Source organism: Pisolithus orientalis, assembly GCF_024613125.1.
Source record: "Pisolithus orientalis strain OTSU chromosome Unknown F5J12scaffold_2, whole genome shotgun sequence".
Taxonomy (NCBI): Eukaryota; Fungi; Basidiomycota; class Agaricomycetes; order Boletales; family Pisolithaceae; genus Pisolithus; species Pisolithus orientalis.
The window spans coordinates 450,028-473,681 of record NW_026260783.1 but is presented as its reverse complement, the minus strand read 5'-3'; the positions used below and the strand labels follow the sequence as shown (position 1 = coordinate 473,681).

At 49.0% G+C, this 23,654-nt stretch overlaps 10 protein-coding genes across 10 annotated transcripts; 7 read left to right on the top strand and 3 right to left on the bottom strand.

Annotated features, from left to right (window-relative positions):
• Positions 1 to 4,019: 4,019 nt before the first annotated feature.
• F5J12DRAFT_779161 (uncharacterized protein) lies at positions 4,020 to 5,288 on the top strand (the record flags this gene model as incomplete). The annotated part of the gene is made up of 5 exons (XM_051742358.1): positions 4,020 to 4,447; positions 4,517 to 4,665; positions 4,856 to 4,898; positions 4,985 to 5,047; positions 5,246 to 5,288. The coding sequence occupies 5 exons, from the start codon at positions 4,020 to 4,022 to the stop codon at positions 5,286 to 5,288; spliced, it is 726 nt and encodes a 241-aa protein (XP_051604713.1).
• A 1,098-nt stretch (positions 5,289 to 6,386) lies between these two features.
• F5J12DRAFT_182109 (Alpha/Beta hydrolase protein) lies at positions 6,387 to 8,514 on the top strand. Its single transcript, XM_051738272.1, has 9 exons — positions 6,387 to 6,584; positions 6,638 to 6,803; positions 6,914 to 7,074; positions 7,145 to 7,272; positions 7,332 to 7,366; positions 7,420 to 7,490; positions 7,570 to 7,635; positions 7,692 to 8,052; positions 8,111 to 8,514. Exons 1-9 carry the CDS (start codon positions 6,471 to 6,473, stop codon positions 8,176 to 8,178), a joined length of 1,170 nt encoding a protein of 389 aa, XP_051604712.1. The 5' UTR covers positions 6,387 to 6,470; the 3' UTR covers positions 8,179 to 8,514.
• A 97-nt stretch (positions 8,515 to 8,611) lies between these two features.
• Positions 8,612 to 9,503, bottom strand: F5J12DRAFT_902518 (spindle assembly checkpoint protein; the record flags this gene model as incomplete). The annotated part of the gene is made up of 4 exons (XM_051748307.1): positions 8,612 to 8,888; positions 8,936 to 9,033; positions 9,210 to 9,324; positions 9,412 to 9,503. 4 exons carry the CDS (start codon positions 9,501 to 9,503, stop codon positions 8,612 to 8,614), a joined length of 582 nt encoding a protein of 193 aa, XP_051604711.1.
• Positions 9,504 to 10,139: 636 nt separating this feature from the next.
• On the top strand, positions 10,140 to 11,916 carry F5J12DRAFT_796039 (uncharacterized protein). The gene is made up of 5 exons (XM_051744093.1): positions 10,140 to 10,682; positions 10,773 to 11,047; positions 11,128 to 11,196; positions 11,268 to 11,435; positions 11,543 to 11,916. Exons 1-5 carry the CDS (start codon positions 10,480 to 10,482, stop codon positions 11,773 to 11,775), a joined length of 948 nt encoding a protein of 315 aa, XP_051604710.1. The 5' UTR covers positions 10,140 to 10,479; the 3' UTR covers positions 11,776 to 11,916.
• On the top strand, positions 11,917 to 13,976 carry F5J12DRAFT_918303 (carbohydrate esterase family 16 protein). Its single transcript, XM_051749217.1, has 7 exons — positions 11,917 to 11,989; positions 12,045 to 12,410; positions 12,469 to 12,776; positions 12,846 to 13,026; positions 13,105 to 13,312; positions 13,411 to 13,532; positions 13,586 to 13,976. The coding sequence occupies exons 2-6, from the start codon at positions 12,185 to 12,187 to the stop codon at positions 13,514 to 13,516; spliced, it is 1,029 nt and encodes a 342-aa protein (XP_051604709.1). The 5' UTR covers positions 11,917 to 11,989; positions 12,045 to 12,184; the 3' UTR covers positions 13,517 to 13,532; positions 13,586 to 13,976.
• On the bottom strand, positions 13,977 to 16,132 carry F5J12DRAFT_796033 (VHS-domain-containing protein). Its single transcript, XM_051744092.1, has 5 exons — positions 15,908 to 16,132; positions 15,419 to 15,782; positions 15,062 to 15,340; positions 14,904 to 14,988; positions 13,977 to 14,841 (listed from the first exon to the last, which is right to left on the bottom strand). The coding sequence occupies exons 1-5, from the start codon at positions 16,054 to 16,056 to the stop codon at positions 14,159 to 14,161; spliced, it is 1,560 nt and encodes a 519-aa protein (XP_051604708.1). The 5' UTR covers positions 16,057 to 16,132; the 3' UTR covers positions 13,977 to 14,158.
• A 401-nt stretch (positions 16,133 to 16,533) lies between these two features.
• F5J12DRAFT_796024 (uncharacterized protein) lies at positions 16,534 to 18,064 on the top strand. The gene is made up of 6 exons (XM_051744091.1): positions 16,534 to 16,553; positions 16,617 to 16,741; positions 16,796 to 16,942; positions 17,001 to 17,092; positions 17,137 to 17,217; positions 17,282 to 18,064. Exons 3-6 carry the CDS (start codon positions 16,925 to 16,927, stop codon positions 17,868 to 17,870), a joined length of 780 nt encoding a protein of 259 aa, XP_051604707.1. The 5' UTR covers positions 16,534 to 16,553; positions 16,617 to 16,741; positions 16,796 to 16,924; the 3' UTR covers positions 17,871 to 18,064.
• A 592-nt stretch (positions 18,065 to 18,656) lies between these two features.
• F5J12DRAFT_779155 (uncharacterized protein) lies at positions 18,657 to 19,781 on the bottom strand (the record flags this gene model as incomplete). The annotated part of the gene is made up of 7 exons (XM_051742357.1): positions 18,657 to 18,855; positions 18,902 to 19,038; positions 19,089 to 19,113; positions 19,214 to 19,298; positions 19,349 to 19,409; positions 19,463 to 19,682; positions 19,744 to 19,781. The coding sequence occupies 7 exons, from the start codon at positions 19,779 to 19,781 to the stop codon at positions 18,657 to 18,659; spliced, it is 765 nt and encodes a 254-aa protein (XP_051604706.1).
• Positions 19,782 to 20,441: 660 nt separating this feature from the next.
• F5J12DRAFT_796022 (uncharacterized protein) lies at positions 20,442 to 20,933 on the top strand. The gene has a single exon (XM_051744090.1). The coding sequence runs from the start codon at positions 20,609 to 20,611 to the stop codon at positions 20,897 to 20,899; it is 291 nt and encodes a 96-aa protein (XP_051604705.1). The 5' UTR covers positions 20,442 to 20,608; the 3' UTR covers positions 20,900 to 20,933.
• Positions 20,934 to 21,770: 837 nt separating this feature from the next.
• On the top strand, positions 21,771 to 23,406 carry F5J12DRAFT_182066 (uncharacterized protein). The gene is made up of 4 exons (XM_051738271.1): positions 21,771 to 22,159; positions 22,208 to 22,302; positions 22,356 to 22,433; positions 22,491 to 23,406. Exons 1-4 carry the CDS (start codon positions 22,130 to 22,132, stop codon positions 23,317 to 23,319), a joined length of 1,032 nt encoding a protein of 343 aa, XP_051604704.1. The 5' UTR covers positions 21,771 to 22,129; the 3' UTR covers positions 23,320 to 23,406.
• Positions 23,407 to 23,654: the final 248 nt, after the last annotated feature.

Here is a 23,654-nt window from a genome sequence, read left to right as displayed (position 1 = left end):
GTCCCTAGCAAAGGGGACAAGCAAAATGATTGATATGGAGGTGGCCATATCAAAAGAATTAGCAAAATGAGCATCTGTTCGAGAGAGTGCTGTGGAAACATGCAGAGTGTGAGAATCCTTCCCAATTTTGGAAGTTAGGATCACATGGCTGAGCACAATAGACAAGTGTGGGAATGGTGTCAGTATCTGCAGAAATGGGGGAGATATGATATGTCAAAAACTGGAATGGCATACATGGGTGCTAAGAATTTTTGAGTGCTTAACTTGCTTCCTTCTCTCTTCTTTGGCACTGACAACTCATTCTTGTGTGAAGGACAAGCCAACATTCCTGGCTGTCATTTTATGCATTAGGGCTCCAGTCTTTCATCTCCATTCATCAGCAATATCCATGTCCATGTCATCAAACACCTTTGGTGTGTGACACTGCACCAGCATGAGCATCCACCAATCTAGACTGAATGACATCCATGGCCAGTCAAGGTGCTAGGTACTGGCAGACAGCTTGGTGTCTCCCTTTGGTGCTAGGAGGCAGAGTTTGAAAATGTTATGCTCCAATGCAGTGTAAGGAATCCACTGTCACACACCAAAGGTGTTTGGTGAGGTGGACATGTATACTGCTGATGAATGGAGATGAAGACTATAGCCCTCATGTGTAGAATGACCACCAGGAACATTGGCAGTTATCCTTCACACAAGAATGAGTTGTCAATGCCAAACAAAAGAAGGAAGCAAGTTAAGTGCCAGTAAAAATTCTTAAGCACCCATGTATGGCATTCCAGTTTTCAATGTATCTCCACTATTTCTGCAGATACTAACACCATTCCCACACTCACTTATAGTGCTCAGTCATGTGATCCTACCTTCCAAGATTGGAAAGGATCTGCACACTCCACATGTTTCTACAGCACTCCCTCCAAAACATGCTCATTCTGCTAATTCTTCTGATATGGCTGCCTCCACATCTTTTGTTTTGCTTGTCCCCTTTGCTAGGGACCATGGCTATGTGTATTTACCAGGAGTTCCTACTAGCTTCTGCCCTGAAGTGTCCTGGTACATCCCATCCTTGTCTGCCCCCTCTCAGCTTTCACCCATGTAGAAATATCTGTAGGCTACCTCAGTAGTGAACAAACTACTGAGTGTATTACTGTACCTGTAAGCTACTACAGGATGTCAGTATAGTAGAATACTTGTAATATAAACAGACTTACCCTCAGCAGTGAACAAACTACTGAGGGAATACTAGTAGAAAATACTACAAGTATGTGTGCTATTTCAGCTTATGTAAGCAGCCAAAACATCGCACAGTGGTTAAGTACCACAGGGGCACTTTATGTTCCAACAACCCAGACTGACTGCTATGTATTTAGTATTGGGATTGTCCCTTTGATGGAAGAGACCATACTTTGTGTTTTTGAAGGCTTTTTCACCCAGAATGACTGCTATGTATTTGGTAGTTACATATGGCTGGCAGCCTGAAGGACTGGTGAATCAGAAGAAATCTTATAATGCATGAATCCCACTTACTGTGTTGTGACCCTCTGTCACAGGTGATGCATCATTTTCATCATCAAAAGTATGAAAGCTCCCAATGCCACCAAATCCCCTTGTTGCATCATGCATCCTATATTCCCCTCCAACAACCACTTTCCCCTTGCTTGGCCCACCAGTATCATTTTTGAGATTTTCATAACTGTTGGGGTCTGTCAAGTCTGTCAAGTCCAGGTTCAAGGCTGGACCAGAGACCAAAGCTGGTGCAAGGCCAAGGGGTTGGGATCAGGGGAAGAGGCAGAGGTACAGAGGGTGGACTGATTGGACTTAGTGACTGATGATGCAGTGCTATTCCCTTGCATGGGTCACAGTCCAAGGTGGGAATATCAGATGAGACTTATTTGATTTCAGACTGAGGGAGTACAGGCTGAGTATCTAAGAGCTTATATACTAAAAACTATAGTATGGAGACTGGTAATGCCAGTCTCACAAAGATTGCTAAGGTGATTGGTAAGAATGATATATTTGTAATGTATGACTAAGATGAGCAGAGACTGGGACAGGGTGGACCAGGGACAAGACTAGGCAGTGTTCAACTGAAGTAACACACACTGAAAAGCAGTGTTAACTGCACTAGACCAACTGGGGGTAAGGGATTGGCAAGGCTGAGGCCAGACTGGATGAATGTGAGGCCAAGTCCAGCCAGGGTTGAGGCATGGTGTGAGTCAAAGTGTGGTTCAGTGGTGCAAACCAACCAAAACTGACACAAAAGACAATGAAAGCAAGTGGTGGTGTGCCTATGCAGTACCTAGATGGTAGGACATTTGATTTGGGTGGGTTTTTGCAAGCTACAACACTCAAAGATGAGTGCTGAGAGTTGGGGGTGCTCCTGATGAAGAGGGAGCAAGAATGTGATAGAATGTGATAGAGTAGACTGCTGTCAGCCTACAGAAGGATGGATGGCAACTTAATTCAATGCTCTGAGCTGCACTGAGCTCAGGGAGGACTTGGAATGAAGTATATTGATAATAGATGATGATAAGCAAAGTAGATGATAGCTAGACCCTTAATAAAGTCTCAACTATTGAAGCTGCTGAATGAATTACTGAGAGATGATAAATTGTGAGCAAGAGGGGCTCCCTGATGTCTTCTTCTTATTCAGCTATCTAAGTACAGTGATTTATATACAGTACAGGGGTGTTGCCTATGGAAAACAAGGTGCAAACACTTGGTAAGTGATTGGTAAGTGATAAGCAAGGAATGTAAGTGGTGGGTAATCATCTTAGAAAGCATTGGTGAGCATTGGTGAGCATTGGTAAGGATAAGTAAGCCAAAAAGCAAAGAATCAGTAAGCAAAGTCAAAAGATTGGTAAGTATTGGCAATAGGTGAGTCAAAGACAGTCAGATTGTCAAAGTATGAGTCAAGTAATGTCAGAAACTTGGAAAGTGCACTGGAATCACATTAGGGGGAGGCTGTGCATGTCACATCTTGAAGAGATTGCTTCTGGGCCAAAGTGGGATGACAGAGAGGCAGCACTGATCTGACGCTGATATAGTTCATCCAAAAGCAGACAGGGTGAGTCAGATGTCAACAGGGGTCAAGCTTTGGGGGTCTGTGGGGTGACAGGAGCATAGGGGATTGCAAATTTCCCCCCCTAACCGTCCTCTCAACAAAGCAAATAAAAACTTCATGAATGAGGCTCTGTTGGAAGAGAGGACAAAGGGGGAGTGTCTTCTGCTGTATCTTGCAATAAGGAGGCAAGATGTGCATCATACTTGTCATGGATGCAATCAGGGAGAGTGGAGAACAGTAGATTATACTGTAGCTGTTGCAATTTTGGAAGAATGATGGATGAGACTGGTATGAAGATGTTGCAGGGAGGAGGGAGGAAGGATCCATATGCTTCTTGGACTGGAGAGATTGAAATGACCACATAAGACCTTTCCAAGTGGATGACAGACCTGAGGCAACCAAAGAACATCCTCCTAGAGGTCATACTGATGAAAAGAACACACTGTCCAAGCTGGATGGGCTGAGAGGGGGCAGACAAGGATGGGATGTACCAGGACACTTCAGGATGGAAGCTGGTAGGAACCCCTGGTAGATATGTGTAGCCATGGTCCCTAGCAAAGGGGACAAGCAAAATGATTGGTGTGGAGGTAGCCATATCAGAAGAATTAGCAAAATAAGTGTCTTTTGGAGGGAGTGCTGTAGAAACACGTGGAGTGTGCAAATCCTTTCCAATTTTGGAAGGTGTCAAGTCTGGGCCTACTCCAACCAACTCCAACACTGGATGAGGTCTGGGGAGAGGTTTGGAAGCAAGTCTGATGGAAAGAGCAGAACTCCAACTGGCAGAGTGTTGGCAGGAATGAAATCTGCCAAGGTAAGGGCAGAGTGAAGTGAGGGTGTCAGGTTTAGCTCATGCATGGTAGTGCACCTGGAGGTGCAGGGTTGCACATTGGCAATAACAAACAAGACCTGTAGGTGTCAGTACACACCAGAGGAGTGCCTGAAGGAAGGAATTGGCACTATGGCTGCTGAACAGCATGCAGTGGGGTCCAGCAAGGTGCAAGAGGTCAAGATGCTGCAAAATGAGCACAACTGTGCACCAGCAATACCACAAGAATCCTATCAAGGTTGGTGCACACTCAAGAGCTTACCTGATGACAAAGCTAGGGAGCCAGGAGTGCCCAAAGGCACAAGGACATGCTGGAAGATTAATGAAGACATCAAGGCAAGTGAGACAAGGCTGCAGACAGGGCCTACCAGCACTAAGACAGCCAAATCACAAGCATACCCACTGGACATTGAATCACAGCCAAGGGAGGCCAGTGACAAGGGGAGCATGCAGGATGAGAGCAGCACAGCCAGTGTGATGAGCAATGATGCTGTTGACACACTCAGAGTGGAGATGAGGATGCTAGCTGGGAGCAGCATTCAGTACTATGACAGAGACTGGTCACCGAGGGCAAGAAACATACCTGCATCATTGATACCACTTGTAGGATGTGTGGAACACATTTGCAGGACCTCTGTACTGAGATGTCGATGTGGATGCATCAAGTTCGAGGTTCTGGGGCGAGCATCCGCTTTCAAAGGCATCAAAAGGCTGTTTGAGGTGTTAGGCACAGTCATGCCAATTGCGGCAAGCATAGAGAGCGAGACACTCAACAAAGGTGATGGCAAATGAGGCAACAATATTGGCATGGCAAACGACAATGGTGGCAACTCAGAGCGACTCAAGGAAGCGCTGATACCTGGAGAGGTTAGTCAGCATGACAGCCGAAGCACAAACACAAAAGATAACATACCTGTATCGTCAAAATCACCTATGGAGCACATGGAGCACCTCCATAGAATTTACAGGCCAAGGCATCAATGCAGATGCATCAAAATGGTACCTAAAGAGGTCAGTGGAGTCAAAACAAGGCAAGATGCCCCCCAGGATCCATGTTACCATACCCAAGCCCTCATGAAATGCCTTGAGGCATGCAGGACCATGCTGAGTCGACTTCAGGACTCCAAGGATGCATGGATGGCCAAACAGTATATATTTGAGTGAGTGAGCACACTTGTGAGGCTTGCACAGTGGCTGGAAGATGCAACAAGATGCAGCACAATTACATAATCAGATGATGTGCCAACATTGCACACACACAAGTCAAGCTGCACACCCAAAATTTGCATATTTGCATGTTTGATTATACATTTGGTATATTTCATTCCTGATACTTTGGGTTATGTTTTACCTTTTAGTTTTACCCTGTGCTGTTTCAGGGGGAGTGTTGGAGTGAAATGACCCCTGTCCTTACTTGGACTTAGGCATGTGATCATGTCGCTTACATAAGCAGTTAGAGCGCACACATACACTAGTAAAATTTACCTAGTCCCTTGGTAGCTTGACAGACTACTGAGGTTCCCTACAGATTCCTCTCTGGGTTTCCCCTCTGCAACCCCACAAACTTCTTCACTCCATACTTCTTACAGTTGGCTTGATAGATAAACTTCATAAAATTGCTGTAGTGCTCAGCTTCCCTGAGCTCCCAGGCTGAGGACAGCACTCAATAGCACCTAGTCTTGTGACCTGCATGTTTCATTAAAACTGCCTCTATTATTGCCATGTCTGGAAGGTCCTTGATACCATTGCAAAAAAGGAATTTCCCCTGTGAGGCAATAAATTAGGATTCCATGATGTTTGAAAAAGCAGTGGAGTAATACATCTCTAGCATTGTTTGGGTGAATAACTCCTGCTCCCCCTCTCAGAGACTTCCTTGCAAAGCAGAGCTAATGTGGCAGAAACTTCAACTTAACCAATTATGCACCTATCTGCATATCCAGGGTTGAGGGCAAACTGGGGACAGACCAAATAGCAGTACACAAACTCAGGACATCTGCTTAATATACAGAAGATCAAACTGTCATGCAACAGTCACTGGAACCTCTGCATCCTTAGTCTCAAGTGCCATGCTGGATCAGGCTTAGTCTTGGGAGGCCCAGGACAGTTCTAACCTTGGCTAAGTCCCAGCTGGTTCTGACTCAAGCAAGGGGCATGCAACTGCCTCTGTCATGGTTATCTGTTGGTCTTCTGACCCTTTCCCTGCTCTTGCAGCACTAGTTGTTGATCCCCAGCATGCTGCATGGGCATGCAGCTTTCTGTTTGTGGTGGCCTTTCACCATCATGCTTGAATGGGTACACTGTGGAGGGAGGGTTCATGAAAAGCTAATTTCTTTACTGTGCAACACAAAATCATCCTGTCATCTAGCATGGAAACTGCTGTACATGGAGAATGGAGAGCTGGCAACTGCCATGTGAGCAAACTACATACACATCTTCTAGGATTAGGGTTAGGGTCCAAAATTTCCATCACCAATTTGGCCACTGCACAAAATTAGTGGCCTCTAAGTGAGCAGCACCATAGCAACTTTGAGGTGCACTTTTGTGTCTTCACCAGCCTTGTTGGTGACAAAACATGGCCAAACCATGGTAAAGCGGGCCATATTAACTGAGTACAGCTTGTGTGCGGCGGTCTGCCAAGCAATGACCTGTTGCAAGACAATGTCTCAGTCAATAGCGGCATTCTGGGAGTTCACAAGGGTAAGCTCGCATCTGGTTTGTTGAATCGTTCCGGTCTTAAACGGCTGCACTAGGGCCTAGCGACTGTCTGTGCGGAAGTTGGGACAATAGGTATGATAGACTGTTTGTCTTCACCGGGTGGCGTTCGACAAATACTCGTCCATCCAGGTTGTAGACTATTATACTATGGCCAGAACTATCTCATATATCCCTCTGCATTTCCTCCGGAATCACGCACTGGTGAGCGTTCCCTGTTCAATTGCACTTCAGTTCACTTACCCCAGTTCCTTCCCTCGTAAATTCTTCATCCGCCACCGCCCCTGCGTGGTCTTCCTCAACTGAACTCAAAGAGGCTCCCACACCTGATATGTATGGTCTTCATTACGAAGGCGTTGAGCTGAAGACGGAGGACGGCGTGTTGCTGCGGTGCTATCTCCTGACACAACGAAAGGAGGTTGTTCGTCGATATGCGCTGCAGATCCTGGTTAACGATGAGATGTCGGACGACGAGGTACGTGTTCAGCTTTTGGTATTCGCCACATCTTACTTTTATCATTCCCTCCCTACCTGCTTCATCGTAGTTCGCAGCAACGCGTCCTACGATCCTCATGTTCCACGGTAATGGAGGCAACCTCGGACAGAGAATACCGCTTGCACGCATGTTCTATAATGAGATGCGTTGCAACGTCTTTATGCTCTCTTACAGAGGGTACGTATTGTGTAACCCTTTTCTCGCTGTGTTGTTAACAATTTATTCTTTTTGCACAGTTACGGCGACTCCGAAGGAAGACCATCAGAGTCAGGTGGGTTTTGTGTTACTAGATTTCATTTGTACCGGTAAACGGCGAGTATCTAGGCCTCTGCATAGACGCACAAACCGCGCTGGACTATATCCTCGCTCATGCGAACCTGCGGGGAACCCCCATAGTGCGTAATTCGTTCGGCAAGCGGTTACCACCATTTGATTGTACCGATTACACTGAATGCGTATTTTCCTATGGCTTAGATCCTGTACGGACAATCACTTGGAGGCGCCGTCGCTATCCACCTTGCAAGTCGGAACCCATCCAAGGCGAGCACCCCTCGTTCTTACGGTCGCTCCTTCTAGTTACCACTTAACCACATCAGATCCATGCACTTATCCTCGAGAATACCTTTACCTCTTTTCCCCAAGTTATCCCCCACGCTACTCCAATCCCTTCTCCCCTTACAATCCTGTGTCACCAGAAATGGGACTCAGCATCAAAGCTTCCACTCATCCCCCGTGAAACGCCGATTTTGATGTTAAGCGGTGAGAGAGACGAAGTTGTTCCCCCACAGCATATGACAGAGTTATGGGAGATTGCGTCTAGGAGGCAGGGGATAAAAGTGGACAGTAGAGATGGGAATGGAGGCGCTCCAGTAGGCTCAGGTGAGCCAAACGGTGAGCCGAACTCCGAAGTGGGGAATGCAAGGTCGAGGTTCGTGAAGTTGCCAGACGGGTATCACAGTGCGTCATTTGTCATTTTCATGAACCGGTTTCTGGAACTGATTCTGGAGCGCCATAGACAATACTTTTATGCAGATGGATTATTGGCATGCTGTCAAGGAGTTCGTGGCAAGCCTGTGTTCATGAATTCCTCGCTAGGCCGTCCTCTCTCACCACTCTTCGCGTGCTGGCGCTGGCACTGTCAAGATATTATGCACACTACAGGCCAGTGATGCTCCAATGGAAACGGACTGATACCTAATGGTTCCCTATACTACGACCCTCTTGATACAATCGCTCACATCTTTTCTCGTTATTGGTCGATATTATGGCCGTTGTCGGATGTAAGTGTAACATAGTTTAAATACGTTTTCTTTCACATCGGACTGGCCACCACCAGTGTGTCACATGGAGCGAGTTGACGGAGTCACCCAAATGCACACACTGCAGACTTGGATTTCAGGGAAATAGATATCATCAAAGGCTTGGGGTACGTTGTAACACTGTGAAGGTCGTCCATCCACTTACTGCATTGCAAGACTTCCTGCCAAACAATGCAGACGATACGACTACTCCAACGCTATCCCTCATACCGATATGCAACCATCGCCTCGATCCTATGTACGTCTGTGGAGAAACTTCTCAGCTTGACTTGTTGGCTCTTGCTAGCTTCAATTGCGAGCGGATCTGTATCAACCCATTCGTCTGCAGGGACGTCCGCCGAATCTTTGGTGTATGCTAGGATATTGAAGACTGTTGGGTCGTCAATTATAGGAAGGAAAGTGACTGTAGAGACGATTTGTTTGAGGATGGAACGAATCTCGGCTTGGATTTCGGACTCCGGTTTCTGGGGTGACCTGGGTGAGGGTGAGGGAGGTGAGAGGTGTGTAGAAGTGAGACATACGGTTCTGTGGAGTCGGAGGGCGGCTCGATGACATTGATGTCAAAGACCCATCGTTCAAGTGGTACCCGCGAGTCTTTTGAGATAATAACAAGGACGAGCTGGGTGACTGCGCCGGTCAGGAGCCATTCTAACGGGATTCAAACCAGTTGCACATCGTTCCACAATTACATTGAGCGAAAAAGGGCTTACTGTTCACTTGTTTTCAGAATCCTGAGGATGCAAGCAGACTGGATGAGTAAACCTACAGGTCGGAAGATTAGGAATGAATTGGTACGAACCTGTCAAGGTAATTCTCCAGCGCTAGATCTTGGGTCACGAGCACCGTCTGTCCGTACTTTTTCACCATATGAAAGTCATCTGATGGATATACACCACGCTGGAAGAGAACCCTGCATGCACACGACTGATCAACGAAAATTCAACCGAGTGCAGGGGACACTGAGGATACAAGCAGGGCCACTGAACAAGACACGCACGTGTTGGCGGCATACTTAAAGAACTCGGTGACCAGGCTACATGAACCCTTGAGTGTGATTGCTTGTCTGGTTGGAGCTTGAGATGTAGCCATGCCTTTAAGGTCGTGTGTCAAGTGGAAGTCCTTGTGCATACCACGTTCGCGTCGTTTTGCACGCGAGCCGGTCACGTGCCAGACACAGTGACATCACTACATCTGCGGGTAATGAGATGCAGATGCATGTATCACCAGACCTTCTTGGTCACTCAGATGATGTGGGCTCGGGCTGTTCTGTGTAGAGAAAGCGAAGAAGGGGTCGCCCGGTCCGGGTATACACTTCCGCCTCCTCAGTTCTTTCCCGGGAGAACTATGCACGCGATATTCGTACTGCAAACGAACGTGCGCAGCGGGTCGCACTTTTGTCCTTTGAGCGTGCAGCCTGCACTAGCCAATTTTCACGCTTGCTGTCATAATCTACCTAACCTCTCGCCGAGTATCTTGCTCGTAAAGCACTAAAAAGGACCAAAAGTTCGCGGGACGCTCTCCTACGCTCTGTCATTGATAACTGTACTTGGGATCTGACGTCTCCTCCGAGTCCTGACAAACCTTCAGGATATAACCTTTTGCGGGATCCACCATGCTTGTACTGTTATCAAAGAGACATGCATACGTATGCTTGTGTTATCTAGACGCGCACCTGGGTGTGGTAACAGTATTCGGTTAGAAGGGATTGATGTTTATTACTGAACGAGAGCACACGTATCATGGAGACAGCCTGGAGAATGGATCAACCGGCATCCGACTCTCGAGGAAGCATCCACAACAAATGAGTTCCGGCACACAGTTACTTCCGATTCCCATCGACACGTGTCGGGTCATTTGCCACAACAATGCTGCGTTGACCAAAACCATCGGTGTCCAGGGCGGAACTGTTGACAGCTTCGAGACCGTATGTGTCACTTCAATAGGCTATCAACCTCTGCCGACATTTTGAGGGTCCCTTAACCCCTCTGAACCTTTTCTCCCCTCGTTTTCTTCTTTCTGTGTCCTGGTCACCAGCCCGCCGCTCTTTGAAGTGAAGAATAGTCCCATGCGGAAAAAATTATCAATCTCCTACGCCTCCTTCGGCGTTCCCGCCCCCTTTGACCCATCCTTCGCGCTTGTTACCTCACCCCTCCCTTTCCTCCCCCCTTTAGTGCTCGGTGCTGTCCGTGGACTGTTGGCTCTGTACACGCTCATCACAGCCGTCGTCATTTTGGGACTTGATTCAGCTGTATACAATAGTGGACCATCGTGAGTCCCTTGTTTCTCAGGTCTGGAAGGACGTCTGACGTCTGATCGTCCATCCTGGCGGGGCACTCGATCTTCGAATATATGAAACAGGTACTTGTCTTACTTCACGAGTCTCTCCTACATCGGCCTGTGCGCGTACTTTTGGGCGTCGAGTGTACAGACCATCGCATTTGCTCGTGCAGTGAGGAACTTGAGGAGTGTGCAGGATGACACGGATGCAGGCAATAGAGGCCAGAAAAAGACCGAGAGGGACCTCAGAGTGGAGCACGTAGACACGGAGAGGAGGATATACTATCCGCTGCAGAAGTGGCCACGGCCCTTGCAGCTGATGCATGTTTTGTTATATACTAGTATCGTGGTGTATCGTGAGTTTCCTACTTTCGTTTTTTTTTTGGTAGGGGGTTGGGGTTGGAGAGGAATGAGACGTGCTCACCGGTCTGTGTAGCGATCATCGTGACAATTGTATTTTGGGCGCTACTCTCCTCGCCACAGACGTTGATGGGCACATATAATGGTGTGTGTTTGCCTTCCATGCATCACGACCTCGTCTCCGCTCAAACCTCAACTTGTGACACCCACCCACAGCTTGGGCTAACATATCCCGACACATCCTCAATTCTGCCTTCGCGGTTTTCGAAATTACCTGCACCAACGTTCCCCCTCTACCATGGTCGCACATAGGACCTGTTTTCATCGTGATTGCGCTCTACCTGGGCGTGGCGTATATCACACGCGCAACGCAAGGTTTTTACAGTACGTCGGTTTTCTTACTTTCTTACATTGTAGTCCATTCGAGATTTCTCGTCATTTCGACTCAGAACGCAGAGTACTTGTGCTGATCAACCAACAACGAATTACAGCCTACAGCTTCCTTGACCCAGGCTCGCATCCAGGCCGCGTCGCGGCATACATATTTGGGATCGCAGTAGGGTATTGCATTGTGTTCGCCGTCGTAAAAGGGATCATCACATTGCGATGTCGGTTAGCCAGACGACGCTGGGAATCGAAAGAGGATGCAGGGAGACCTGGAGCTCCGGAGGCCCTGGATGAGTGGGAGGAGGTAGACCATCCTCAGCGGTCATCTAGAGTATAGTAGTTGGAGTCGCTGGTGAGAGATATCCCGGAGGAGGCGGCATATCGTGAATTATAGTTTAGGGAACCATCACTTTTGTAACTCATTCACCCTCTTACAGACTGCATATCTATTCTGGCACAGGGTTTGTTTTCGGCCCAGCATGTTGTCTGATGGCCATGTCTATTTTCACCAAGATTCAGAAGAATTGATCGGACCGTATATTGGCAGTATGGTTCGTCTGCACCCTGCTGTAAGTTGCTGATTCAGTAATTCCGTAACCCTATTAGCGAGCGAATAGTGATTAGATGCGGAAAAAGAACGGGGGCACATTGCTATTTTGAACCAGCTGCAAAGTCAGGTAGTATAAGAACATGGTGATTCCCTCGAATTATGGCGGTTTATTTCCTCGTGCATGACGTTATAGACGATGAAATACATGCATACTCTTCTAAGACTAACACTCACCTTTGGCCTTGGCTTAGCGCAGCGCGAATGGGCTGCAACGGCGAGCAGCGGAGCGATCCAAGCAGGTCAAATCAAAAACCTGGTCACGTTCGGCGACTCATACACGGATTCTTCGTACTACCCGTCTGATGACGGGGGTTACTCCTGGCCAACTTATGTAGCAGGATATGGGCCATTCAACCTGTACGGTGAGTCCGGCCGTAGAGTTATGTCTGTCGGCGTGTGCATCTGATGCCGGTTCTGCAGGCTTCGCGAGGTCAGGGGCAACATGCTCCAACAACCTCACAGATAGGCCATTTCCTCCTCTAACAGAGTACCAACTTCCTGACTACCTTAACGCCACCCGGAACGGCACGCTTCCGGCCTCCAGCATCCTCCCAGATGAAACTATATATGCGATCTGGATTGGGACGAACGATGTCGGTGCGAACGCACTGCTGACACAGGGTGTAGGGGTGAAAAAGAGTGTGTCAATCGTGGAAGTGAGGAAGTGTGTGGTGGATGTAGTTCGGGTGTTGTATGAGAATGGTGCAAGGTATTTCGTGGTCATGAATGTCAGCCTTTCTTCGCTGCAGCGTTCCGCCTCCGATCGGGGACTGACCTGCGATGTCTCACGCACGCAGATGATCCCACTTAATTTAACACCTCTGTACTCACCCAACTCCTACCCGAGCAAGTACTGGGCTGCCCCTCGCAACACAACGGAGTGGAGTGTATTCATGCATGAGCTCGTCCGGGCCGGGAACGCAATCACCGATCTAATGCTGCAAGCGCTCTTGCCCAGTTTAGATGGTGCACATATTGGTGAGCACATAGCCTTGCTTTCCCCGTTATGTTCCACCTACCTTTCATTCATTACGCTGATGTGAACACGAAACTCAGCCTCCTTCGATGCGTTTGCCCTCTTCGCTGACATGTATACCAACCCGAGCGCGTACCTTAACGGCACCATCACCACCGGGAACACAACGGTTCCCGTCTACAACGTGACGGGAAGTATCGACGCATGCGTTCTGCAACTCAATGAGAGCGTTACGGATCCTGGGACATGTACAGTCGTGGAAGGTCCGGCGAGAGATGGGTATTTATGGTGAGTTTCGTATCCCAGGCACCCTACCTACGACACGGCGCTCGTTTTCCACGCGGCTGGAAAATCATCCGCTGACATATTGTGGTTGGTATTCACAGGTGGGACGAACTTCACCCCTCTGAACAGGCAGACCGGATCGTCGCCAGGGAAATCACAGCGGTGATGAAAGGGCAGCAAAGCAATTGGACGACGTGGCTGAGCTAATCGGCGCGCGAACTAAGTGCAGCCTCATTTGCGTTCGATGGCAAAGTCCGAAAGTTAAAAGTTTCGTAGATATTCGACTAGCGTGCGGTGACCATACGATACAGAGTATGAATGGCGCGGGTGGAATGGCTCACCGTTAGGATTGTGTTGATACCAATACAGGACGCTGCGGCCTGAATCCTCTTTAACGAGCCGCAGTCTCGAGATGCCTCGCCGGGCACTGGCGTTTCATCAGCAGGCAGCAAAGGTTGTGAATGTCAAGTGTCTGAAAGTAAAATGTTGGCCGGAGAAGATAGATTGATGGGTATGCCACAGAGGTGGTAGTAGCTAGCCCGTGAGGTACCAATTCCGATTTATGTATCGACACACTTTTGTTCAGGTCCCAAGAAAATCGGGTTCTTCGAGGGGAGGAGTCAACCTGAAGAGGGACAACTCTTTCTCGGCGTCAATATGTATATATTTGCCTTGTATGCAGTCCCTTCCACCTTGGCTAGTTGCTGTTGAAGAAATGACAGATCTGCCCAAGTCCATTGATCATACTCGAACAACAAAAGAATCATCCAGGATAACCAAGGTATAGAAAATCACGTTGCTGATCACACACCACAAATGTCACTCCCACCCACAGCATCTCATACCACCTCAAAATAGGCCAGCAAGGTCAGCAAATGGATCTCGATTTTGGGCATCGCCGGACCGAGGCTGTGATGATGGTGTCGACTGCAGCGAACGTTGCTGAATAGACATACCGCCCGAAAACCGAGATCCTGTAGACGACCGTTGGAACTGCGTCTTTGGCTGCGCTGCACTAAAGAACTGCGACCCCCCAGACAGGCCCACACTTGTGCTATTCGGCTGCGGGGGAGATTGGGCACGCATCGGATGACCCAATCCCACAGCTGGAGGTGGTGATGTCGAACTCCCAAAATAACTCCCACTAGGGCTCGCCTTCCTAGACGCAGGGAGCATTATGGAGCCGTACTGTGGTCCTTGCAGAGGGGGTTGTTCTGGAGCAGATATTGGGAATGGTGAGGATATAACAGGACGCGTGGCATTATTGACGGGTGGCGGTTGGGAGGAAGGGGCAGGTGAGTTAAACAAGTTCGCGAGGTCATCCACCAGATTCCCGTTGTTTCCAACTCCAGACCCTGAAGCGGATGGTCCATCATCGAAATCGATAAGCGATGCGCCTCCATTGGTTCCTCCAGGTGAGGTCGAATATACGGAAGTGGGTATCGAGGCAATGGCATTGTAGTCACCACGTTGAAAGGCTTCAAAGCGGGCGAGAGCGGTATTGATTTGGTCGTTTGCCTCCAGGAAGGCGTCTATCACGTAAACAGACGTCACCCTCTGCCCCAGCGGACGACATGAGGAATGGTGAACTTACTCAAGGACTCTGGGTCATCTGACTCTGCGTCCGAGACCCATTTTTGCAATTTGGGGCGGGCAGATATGAGAATAGCGGCTACTTGCTGTAAGAATCAATCCAAGCATACGAACCGTGAACCACGCGTATTTCATAGCGATCCGGAAATATCGACTCACATCATATGCATCTCCCTTGGCGAATTTCTCGCCCCTCTCTGCGTCAACGTTATCCAACATTTCATTCAATAAGACGACCTTGCTCTGGAACTTAGCGAGTTCCGCCAGGGCCTGAGCGCGGTAGTCAGGTTTGGCATCTGGGTTCGCGCCAGCGAGAGACTTCATGAGTTCTTGTGCAGCGGCGAGATCGCGAGGTGTCCCTCGGCGGATGAGTTCCTGGAGTTTGGCAGATTGGGCTTCGCGGTCTTCGTTTTCCAATTCTTCGGCAGTTTTGAGGGACTGACGATGTCAGGATGAGTGAGTGACCCAGTGTATTTGAGGAGGGGATCAAAAGTGATGAGATGAGAGGCGACGCACCAATGTAGGCTCGGCGAGGTTCCTACTTGGTAGCTCCCTAAAGCGATATCCCTTGAAGGTCAGCAACCGATGCATGTCGCGAATATTACCCAAGTCCTCTTTCCACCTAGATTCTGTACAGATTCCCTCCTTCCAGCTGTGTATCACTTCCAAGATACGAGACATAACGGGGCCCGGGAATGGCGGAGGGCGTTCGGGGAAGCGGCGGACAAGTTCATTGAGGAATTCTTTGGTGGCTATTTGGAGATGGAAGGGATATCCACACGATTGGACGAGAGTGTCGAGGAGGGCGAGCGAGAGGAGGGCAATGTGGGGATTTCGGTGATTAGCAAGGCGAGCTATGAGCATGGCTGCTTCACGGGGCCTGCCGTATTTATTGAAAGGACCATCGTCGAGTTTGAATCAACGAGCATGGAATATGAAGCAATGGGCAAGTAAATTAGAGTTCATGAGTAACCGCGCACGGCACTGAAAGGAACTTGGGCTCACGTATTGGCTTTCTTAATGTTGATGTATTCAGCGATTTCGAGATGGTGGGCAAAGTTTGGCTCGTGCGCTGAGGGGTCGCAGGCGTTAGTGATGAGGATCTCAAGCCTGGATGCTTTGAACCAGGGCGACGCTGTCTGACCCAACATCATGCCTAGTGATTATGAAAACGTTGGATTGTTAGTTGACGGGGCGCTGGAAATGTCGGGGATGACGGCAGACGGGCTGGCGACGATATCGTGGGAACAACGACCACAAGTACTTCTGCCCCTACACAGTCCGCTATGTATCGGGTATGTAGACACCGTCTGTGAACAACTGGCTCTCTTTCTCAACAGGTACATTCCAAGATCAACTGTGTCACGCAGCATGCAGCGTGCCAGTGTGAGGCCCGCGTTGCCCGGTATCTCGTCTGGACGCCCGCGACTCGCCGCTAAGTTACGGCCTCGTGTAAATAGTACTGAGAACGTGTCCACCCTGGGGGTTCTGTTTTCCTCGTTTGGTTCCGGAGGAGCGACCCGAAATGTCTCTCCAACCGATCATGAAAATTCTCATTCTTAGATTCTGACGGTGGACCGTTGTGAAAGTTCCACACTTCTTATGAGCCTCGGCGAACGCGAAAGTTTCAGCGGATCGGGCCGTGTTTTGGGTGCGCCAAAGCTCTTATTGTTCATTGGAGAGTTTCTCCGGTCTTAACCATAACTAACTTCAGTTAAAAATGGAATTCCAGTTATTGAAGAGGACGCTTTGACAGGGTGGAAAGGTTCGCTCGTTTTAATGGCGATGACATGTGGAACGCGCCAAAGAGGTACCCGAAGGATCTTCGTATTGTCCACTGTCCGTGCTCAACAGCGCGATGCTTTGAGAGGTATATAACTGAGTGCGCTGCAGGGAAACTAAACACTCTTCGCCTTCCTTCTCAACTAAGAGAGTCTGGTCATTCTCTTCCCCCCGTGCTTGTTTCTTGCTCCATACTCTGTTGTCCCTTGGTTCCATTACACTCGCACAGACACGCTTCCAATGACCCAAACAAGCAAGGCAAGTCACCGCCGCTATGTCGATTATCACGTAGCTTGATGGTCTCCCCACTATTTAGCACCACGCCTGTAACTTTCCACTCTGCGGTCGCATCTTCAAGAAGTCCGCCGAACTCTCTCAGCATGTAGACTCTCACAGGGACGGGAACATGTATGTTCGTTTCCTCCAACTTCAATTTTGTTCATCCCCCGTAGGTTGTTCCCTTGCCCTGCGATGCAGTGTGACTACAGCAGCGTTACCAAGAGAGGGCTCCTGATCCACTGGCATAAACAACAGTACGTATCTTGTGGCACGTTTTTTTCTAAACACTCAACGCGATCAATGTACCCCCTATAACAGTGCGGAAGACACGACCTCTCCGTCAGACAGCTCGGACAGCTCGGACGATTCTTCTCTCGAAATACTCAACTCTCCTACTAAAGGAAGCAGGTCATGCAGGCCGTCGCCGTCCCGCCGGAGACAACGCGCAAGCCAAATAGGTGCATCCTCCAACGGTATTCGTGGCATTCCTTGGAAGGGTCGCGTGTGGCCCTACGATTTCTTAGACATAATGGAAGATTCTGCTGCCTTGAATGCTGCTACCGGCGGGTGTCTTTTCCTAGATACTCCCGACGGTAGAACAGGGGTAGTTGCGCACACTCTTCTTCCGCAGATCTATAAGCAATACGGCTTGACCGTGGAATGGATCATCCCTTCCGAGGAGGAAGAGGAATGGACCCTAGAGTCCGAGGTACGCCGCTGGGCGGCGAGCTACTCCATCGAGATGGACATGGACGAGGTCACGGCGGTCAATACAGGCCCCATAGGCTGTCTTTGCCCAGATTGGATGGTCGAGGCAGGCATCTGGGACCTTGCGTATCTCCAGTCTGCCGGGTGCGCTTTGGATTTTGATTGTGAAATGTCAGAAGGAATCTCTGTCGGTGTTTAATGTTAATGATGGTCCGTCGACGTCGCTCTTTTCTACTTTTCAAGCGTACTATGTTATCATCGTAGGTTGGTTCCAACTCGGGCACTTATTTTCTCTACGCCTTCCGCTTCCACCTATACCACATCCACTCTTTTGTATCCGTAGATATTTTGCATCGGCATTTTGTTGTAGTTCCCTCATGTATCGTCATTGCCGCAATATAGTCATTACATTCACTCCTATATCATCACGTACCTTGCGTTGCGATACGACAGAAAACGCGGTCATCACGTTAAAAGGAGTATTCTGTGCCGATGGATGGCAGCCAGCGTTGGGTGGAGAGCCATAAACCTGTTGATAAACGCAAACGAGGCTGGCTCACCCGACCAGGAACGGCAGAAAGCTAACCGTAATACTGGCCAAGTTGGGAAGGACAGTTATTTGCGATGCCAAAGGAGCGACGGAACACCTGGTTGATCAGTCCTAGAGAATTTGAATTCCATCCCGTGCTTCCGAGACGACCTCGACATGAGGTGATCGTGACAACAAAATACTTGAATCCTCCGAAAGTTTCGGAGTATCAGGAGACAGTGGCACACATGTATTATCGTAAGGCGGAGTAACATCGCCAGGACAAGTATATCTTCAGTACAGATCTATCTTAAGGGGGGGGGACTCGTTTCCGCCACGACTCGCAGCCTGAAAAAGCAACCCGTCAACGGGTTCCTTAGAGAACGAAAATTAGAGGAAACGCGACAGTAACACTAGCAAAGACTTTGGAGGGCAAGAGCTGCATAGCACCACTCGTCATCGTCGCAGACGGGTTCGAGCTCGCAGGTTGAGGTGAGGAACTTCCGGAGTTCCCTCCTGGTGAAGATGTGCTACTGTTCTGCCGGACGTGATGTCAACTGGAACCATTAACGGCGCACTACCTGCATTGCCAAGGCCAACACTTCCATCCTCGTTAAGGGTTTCCAGGTTGGCAGCCAGGAATGTACGTGTGTACCTTCGAGATATCAGCTCAGGCTCATAGACCCTTACGCGGAACTTACATCACATTCTCGGCCACGTATTGACGGGCCCACCGAGGCATGTCCGACATATCGACGTTACCTGCCCAACTAGCTGCCACGCTGTTATTTTGAGTCATCATTTGCGTGTACTGCCACATAGCACCCATGCTTGAACTCTGACAAATCCTGTTAGCAAGTAAGAGAGAAATCCAGCATACCTACTTACACTGGTGGCCATAGCCGGCATCATGCTGGATAATGACATTTTAGCTATCAGGTTTCCTGTGAGGTTGATGTCCTCCGTCAGAAACCCTCCGAATGCTGCTATGGGAAGCAATTCGCCCGACACACATGATACCGAATATTCCTTTCTGGCAGTGACCTGGAGTACCACAGTAGAAGTAGGTGCTGTTGGTATCGTTGACCTTTTGTTGAACTGGAAGCTAATGTCAGTGAGATCACTAGACATGAAGTTCGGCTGCTCACAGACAAAGCTCTTGTTGTGTTCACCCGACGCAAACGGAGCGTCCATGGTCTTATTGCAAATCTAAGTGGCTGCATCTCAGGTATTAGTGGTCACAGGCAGAAGGTTCATATTACCGCCAGTTGGGCCGACTTGGTGACGGTATGGTTGTTTGCGTTGCACAGGAATACAATAGTGTCACCGACTGAGGCATTGACAATAAATGGTACATAACGAAGGACATCTTGAGTTGGTACGACAATAACGGTGTAAGATATGCCACTAGCAGCGGGGCTGGTGGGAGTAGCAGCACATGCAGTAGTTACCGGTGTCGTTGTTGTCACGTAGGAGTTGCCACTGCAAGTGCAGGGCGGCGATATGCTGCTTGACGCAGTGTAGCTATTTGCTGGCCACATACCCATACCACTCGATGCCGTGTAGTCTTTTGGGCCACATTCCACTGGACACCGTGCTATTCGCTGGTCCGGCTGCTGCAAGTCCAGTCGCAACGCCGACCAAAAAGATTATAGAACTTTCATTGTGCAAAAGGGAGTCGAGAATCAGCTCGACTGAGAGACGAAGCGAGAAGGGGGAGGGTGGGAGGAGCTGACAACGAACAAAACATGAAAAACCGTTTGTCTTTTACGCTCGCATCAAATACATATGTACATCCTAAAGATCAACAGAAGTCAGTTTATGGCCGGGAACACCGAAACAATTTGAAAAGAAATATCGTGACGGCAGCAACAACAACGAAGTTTCACATTTCCGCGACAAACGGTGAGTTCTGATTGGGGAAAACAGTGGTAGGGGAGGGTGGGAGAGAGGGATTTACCCTAGAGAGTCATATAAAAGTCTTTGCGGACTCAAGGAACCCAAGTGGAGTACTTCTTGAGGTGAATGTGAATCAACAAATCTCTGATCTGAAACTCAACTCCTTGTTGATACGTTAATTGGTAAGTAAGTAGTTCTGGGAATCGATCGGGATCTACACTGACTTCGGCAAAGTAAGTTCGGTGGTGTTCTCGGGGTCACTCTTTCTCTATCGTGGGGCACTACTGGTGTTCGCAGTCCCGGCGCAAATGTGTTACTGTATTTAGGCAAACATGGCGATTTCACAAATTGGAGCCCAGTCGGCGTATTAGTCTATTCTTCCTTCGTCAGTGGTTTTTAAGGGAGCCCAGCACGCTCAGGTGCCATTGACGAGGAACTCCCGATCGCCGACGCCGTTATTTGTGTTGCACAACAGGAAAGTTCTTCCGCCGCCAACTTCAAAGAGTGTCATGAAAAACGAACGCGAAACATTGCCCGTGCCGACGTCACCAACCACCCAGCAGCCGCCCTTCGAGAAGGATTGTTTAACGTGCAAGGTTATTGGAAGCACTGCCTTTGCTGTGACAGGACTGTACGCTTTGCACGCATCGCGTGCCAGTGCTCCTGGGAGCATAATCGGGAAGAGAATAATGGGTGGGGTCGGAATATGTGAGTCCTCGCGTCCTTACCCGCCTGCCCTCCATGTCTACTTTCTTGATTGCGTGCGAAGAATTGGAACTCCAAGAATTGACCGGCTTTAACATCATGTTAGGTTTTTTGATAGGGAGCGTGATGAGATGGCATATGTAATCCCACACATCTCTGCTCCGTGCGATAATAACTATGGGATGGGTTCTGAACACAAACGGACTCTGGATTTTTCGACCCAAGGTTGCTCAATTCCTGCGTTTGTAGGTGTCAGGCTAGTATGGTGTCCATGCCGACCTTCTATCCCTTCACGACGCCTTCCTCGCCCGAGTGCTTTCGGAGTGTCCAGCATCATATCCTCGTCCGCCGCTTGCGCTCCAAACCACACGACCCAGTCATTCCAGATGGCCAAGTATCTGTTCATAAAGTTGTAACATTCAAACAACTTGCTCGTCTTAATGGCGCGATTACTCGCGGGGGCGCTTCTATGAGTCAGGGTGTCTCATTGTCAGCTTTATCTGACGATTGCTGGGGTAGGGGCAAGCCAGTGACTTCAACTATGCTTTCATTTTGCAACGTTCCGGTCTTTTACAGACTAAAGTTATCAATTGCGTTTTTTTCGCCACCTTCAAAGGACAATCTATGAAAGCGGTTCCTAGATAATTTGTCGACTGTCCTAGATTATTCCGGTCAGCTTTCTCTTTGCGGAGTTCAAGGCGAGTTTTCGGAACTTTGCTTCACTTACACTTTGACGATAGTTCCAAGTTATCAAGTCACTGGTGGTCGTGTCATATTCAGACTTCTGCTTAGGGCTTGCGAATACTTGTTGCCGTCCACTGACAATCTTTCCATACAGCAACTCTCATGTGTTGCATGGTTCACTACCTCCTTGGGACGCCTGGCTTAGTCCGCTTTGCCTGGTAACCTCAATTACCAACAACGGCAATTTTCGAAACCTTCTCGACGCAATCCAACTTTTCTACCCAATCTGTCATATGTTTTCTAGCCGAGTGGCTCACTTTTCTACGCGGGTGGCACCCCCTGGTGCTTGGACCACCCGACGTGATTGCTGTCTGGAAAATGACTTAAATAGGTAGTTTCCGTTGTGGCAGGGCAAGTGAGGAAAAGCAATCCAATATCAAGTGGTCCAACGGTGCGGTGTGTGGAATGCCATAAAGGAGGGGGCGTGTGGGCTGCACAAAATTCAAGCCCGCTGGCGCCCACTTCCCTCTGATCCGCGTTACGAGATCAATCGCTCCTCTGCTCCCCTTCTGTTCATTGAACGAACCTCCGTTTGCCCTACCCCCCTAAGCCCATCACCTATTGCACCACACACTTTGGAAATGCCTGTCACGCGTGCCTCCCCTGCATTTGTGCGTGGTCCTCAGGAACTCTGCGCGCGAATCTAACCCTGCGAACAGGAACCTGGATTGTGTCACATTTGCGACAAGAAATTGAGTCGGAAAGCTGATCTTCCACGCCATATGCGTACGCATGCAGCGAACAAGGAGGCGTTGTAAGTGGAGGCCAATCTCTTCGGAGCGTATGGTGCTGACACAACATTCGTAGTATGTTTCCTTGCCCCTACGCAGGGTGCGAGTATAAGGCCCTTCAACGTTCTAATTTGACCACGCATATTCATACCCAGTAGGTCCTGTTTGACGCGTTAGTGGTTAGTACATTATCTCACTCCGTTTTCTCTAGCACTGGTGCACGCCCAAACAAGTGCCCGCACCCAGAATGCACCTACACAACTTCTGATCCTGGCTCCCTTACACGTCACCGTAGAAAGGCCCATGGTTACGATCCCAAAGATAAGAAAACTCGTTCATCGGCGACAAAATCCTGCAAAAAAACTCGGAAACGCGAACGACACTCCACATACCCTTCCTCGTCACCATCTTCTTCCGAGGATTCGAGCTCTGACGAGTTTACGTGGCTTGAGCGTCAGCTGTCTGAGCTTGATGAGCTCTTTGCGGAACAGTCCTCCTGTTCCGCCCTCATACCTGGCCTTGTAGCCCCCAACACGTACCCTGCGTATGACAGTGCACTGGCCACTCGCGCTGCATCTTATGACAACCTACCCTCAGTGTCTTATTTGGTGGAGGACCCCTTCAACCCGGAACTTCTGTGTTCTCGAGGTATCGAGATACCAACTGTGTCCTACCCATCGATTTTTCAAGGTTTCGAGCAGGAGTTGCCATATATCCAAAGCGGCGCAGACATCTCTAATCTCTGGATTCCTGCGCCTTCTCCCGGCGACAACGATAGCATCTTCTCTGGCCCTGCTTATAATGCTTGTCAACAGGGCTTTGTTGCTCCGATCCAACCCCTTCAGAGTGCTGGTGTTTTTCCCCACAACGACTCACCATCTCTTACATCTGGCGTTTCACGACCTCCCCTTGCAGAATTTGATGGAGGCTTCGCATTCACTGACGTACTCGGACCGCAGGGATTCCTTGGATTCCCTAGCGTCAACGGATTCGGCGTAGGTGCTGCCGACATCTTCCCCCAAATACACCTGCAATGCTAGAGCTTGGGGCAGGATATATCTGCCTTCTCACCAGCATCTCACACATACACCTGCACTATGCGGGACTCGGCATCAAACATTTTCATTGAACATTTGGCATTGGCATGTCTGTATCACTAGAGCATGAATAACCTTGAACGTCGCGATTTCAACTTGTAACAAACTTCTTATTCTTCACTTATTTCGATATAACTTAGCACATAGCACCATTACTTTCGATTTTCCCCGTTGATCGACAATTAGATCTGTTGAAAACCATATCTTTGTGGCGGTCGAGAGGCTAATGTGGATGCACGTGACTTCTGGCATCCCAGCAAACTCTTTAGAAATCCCTG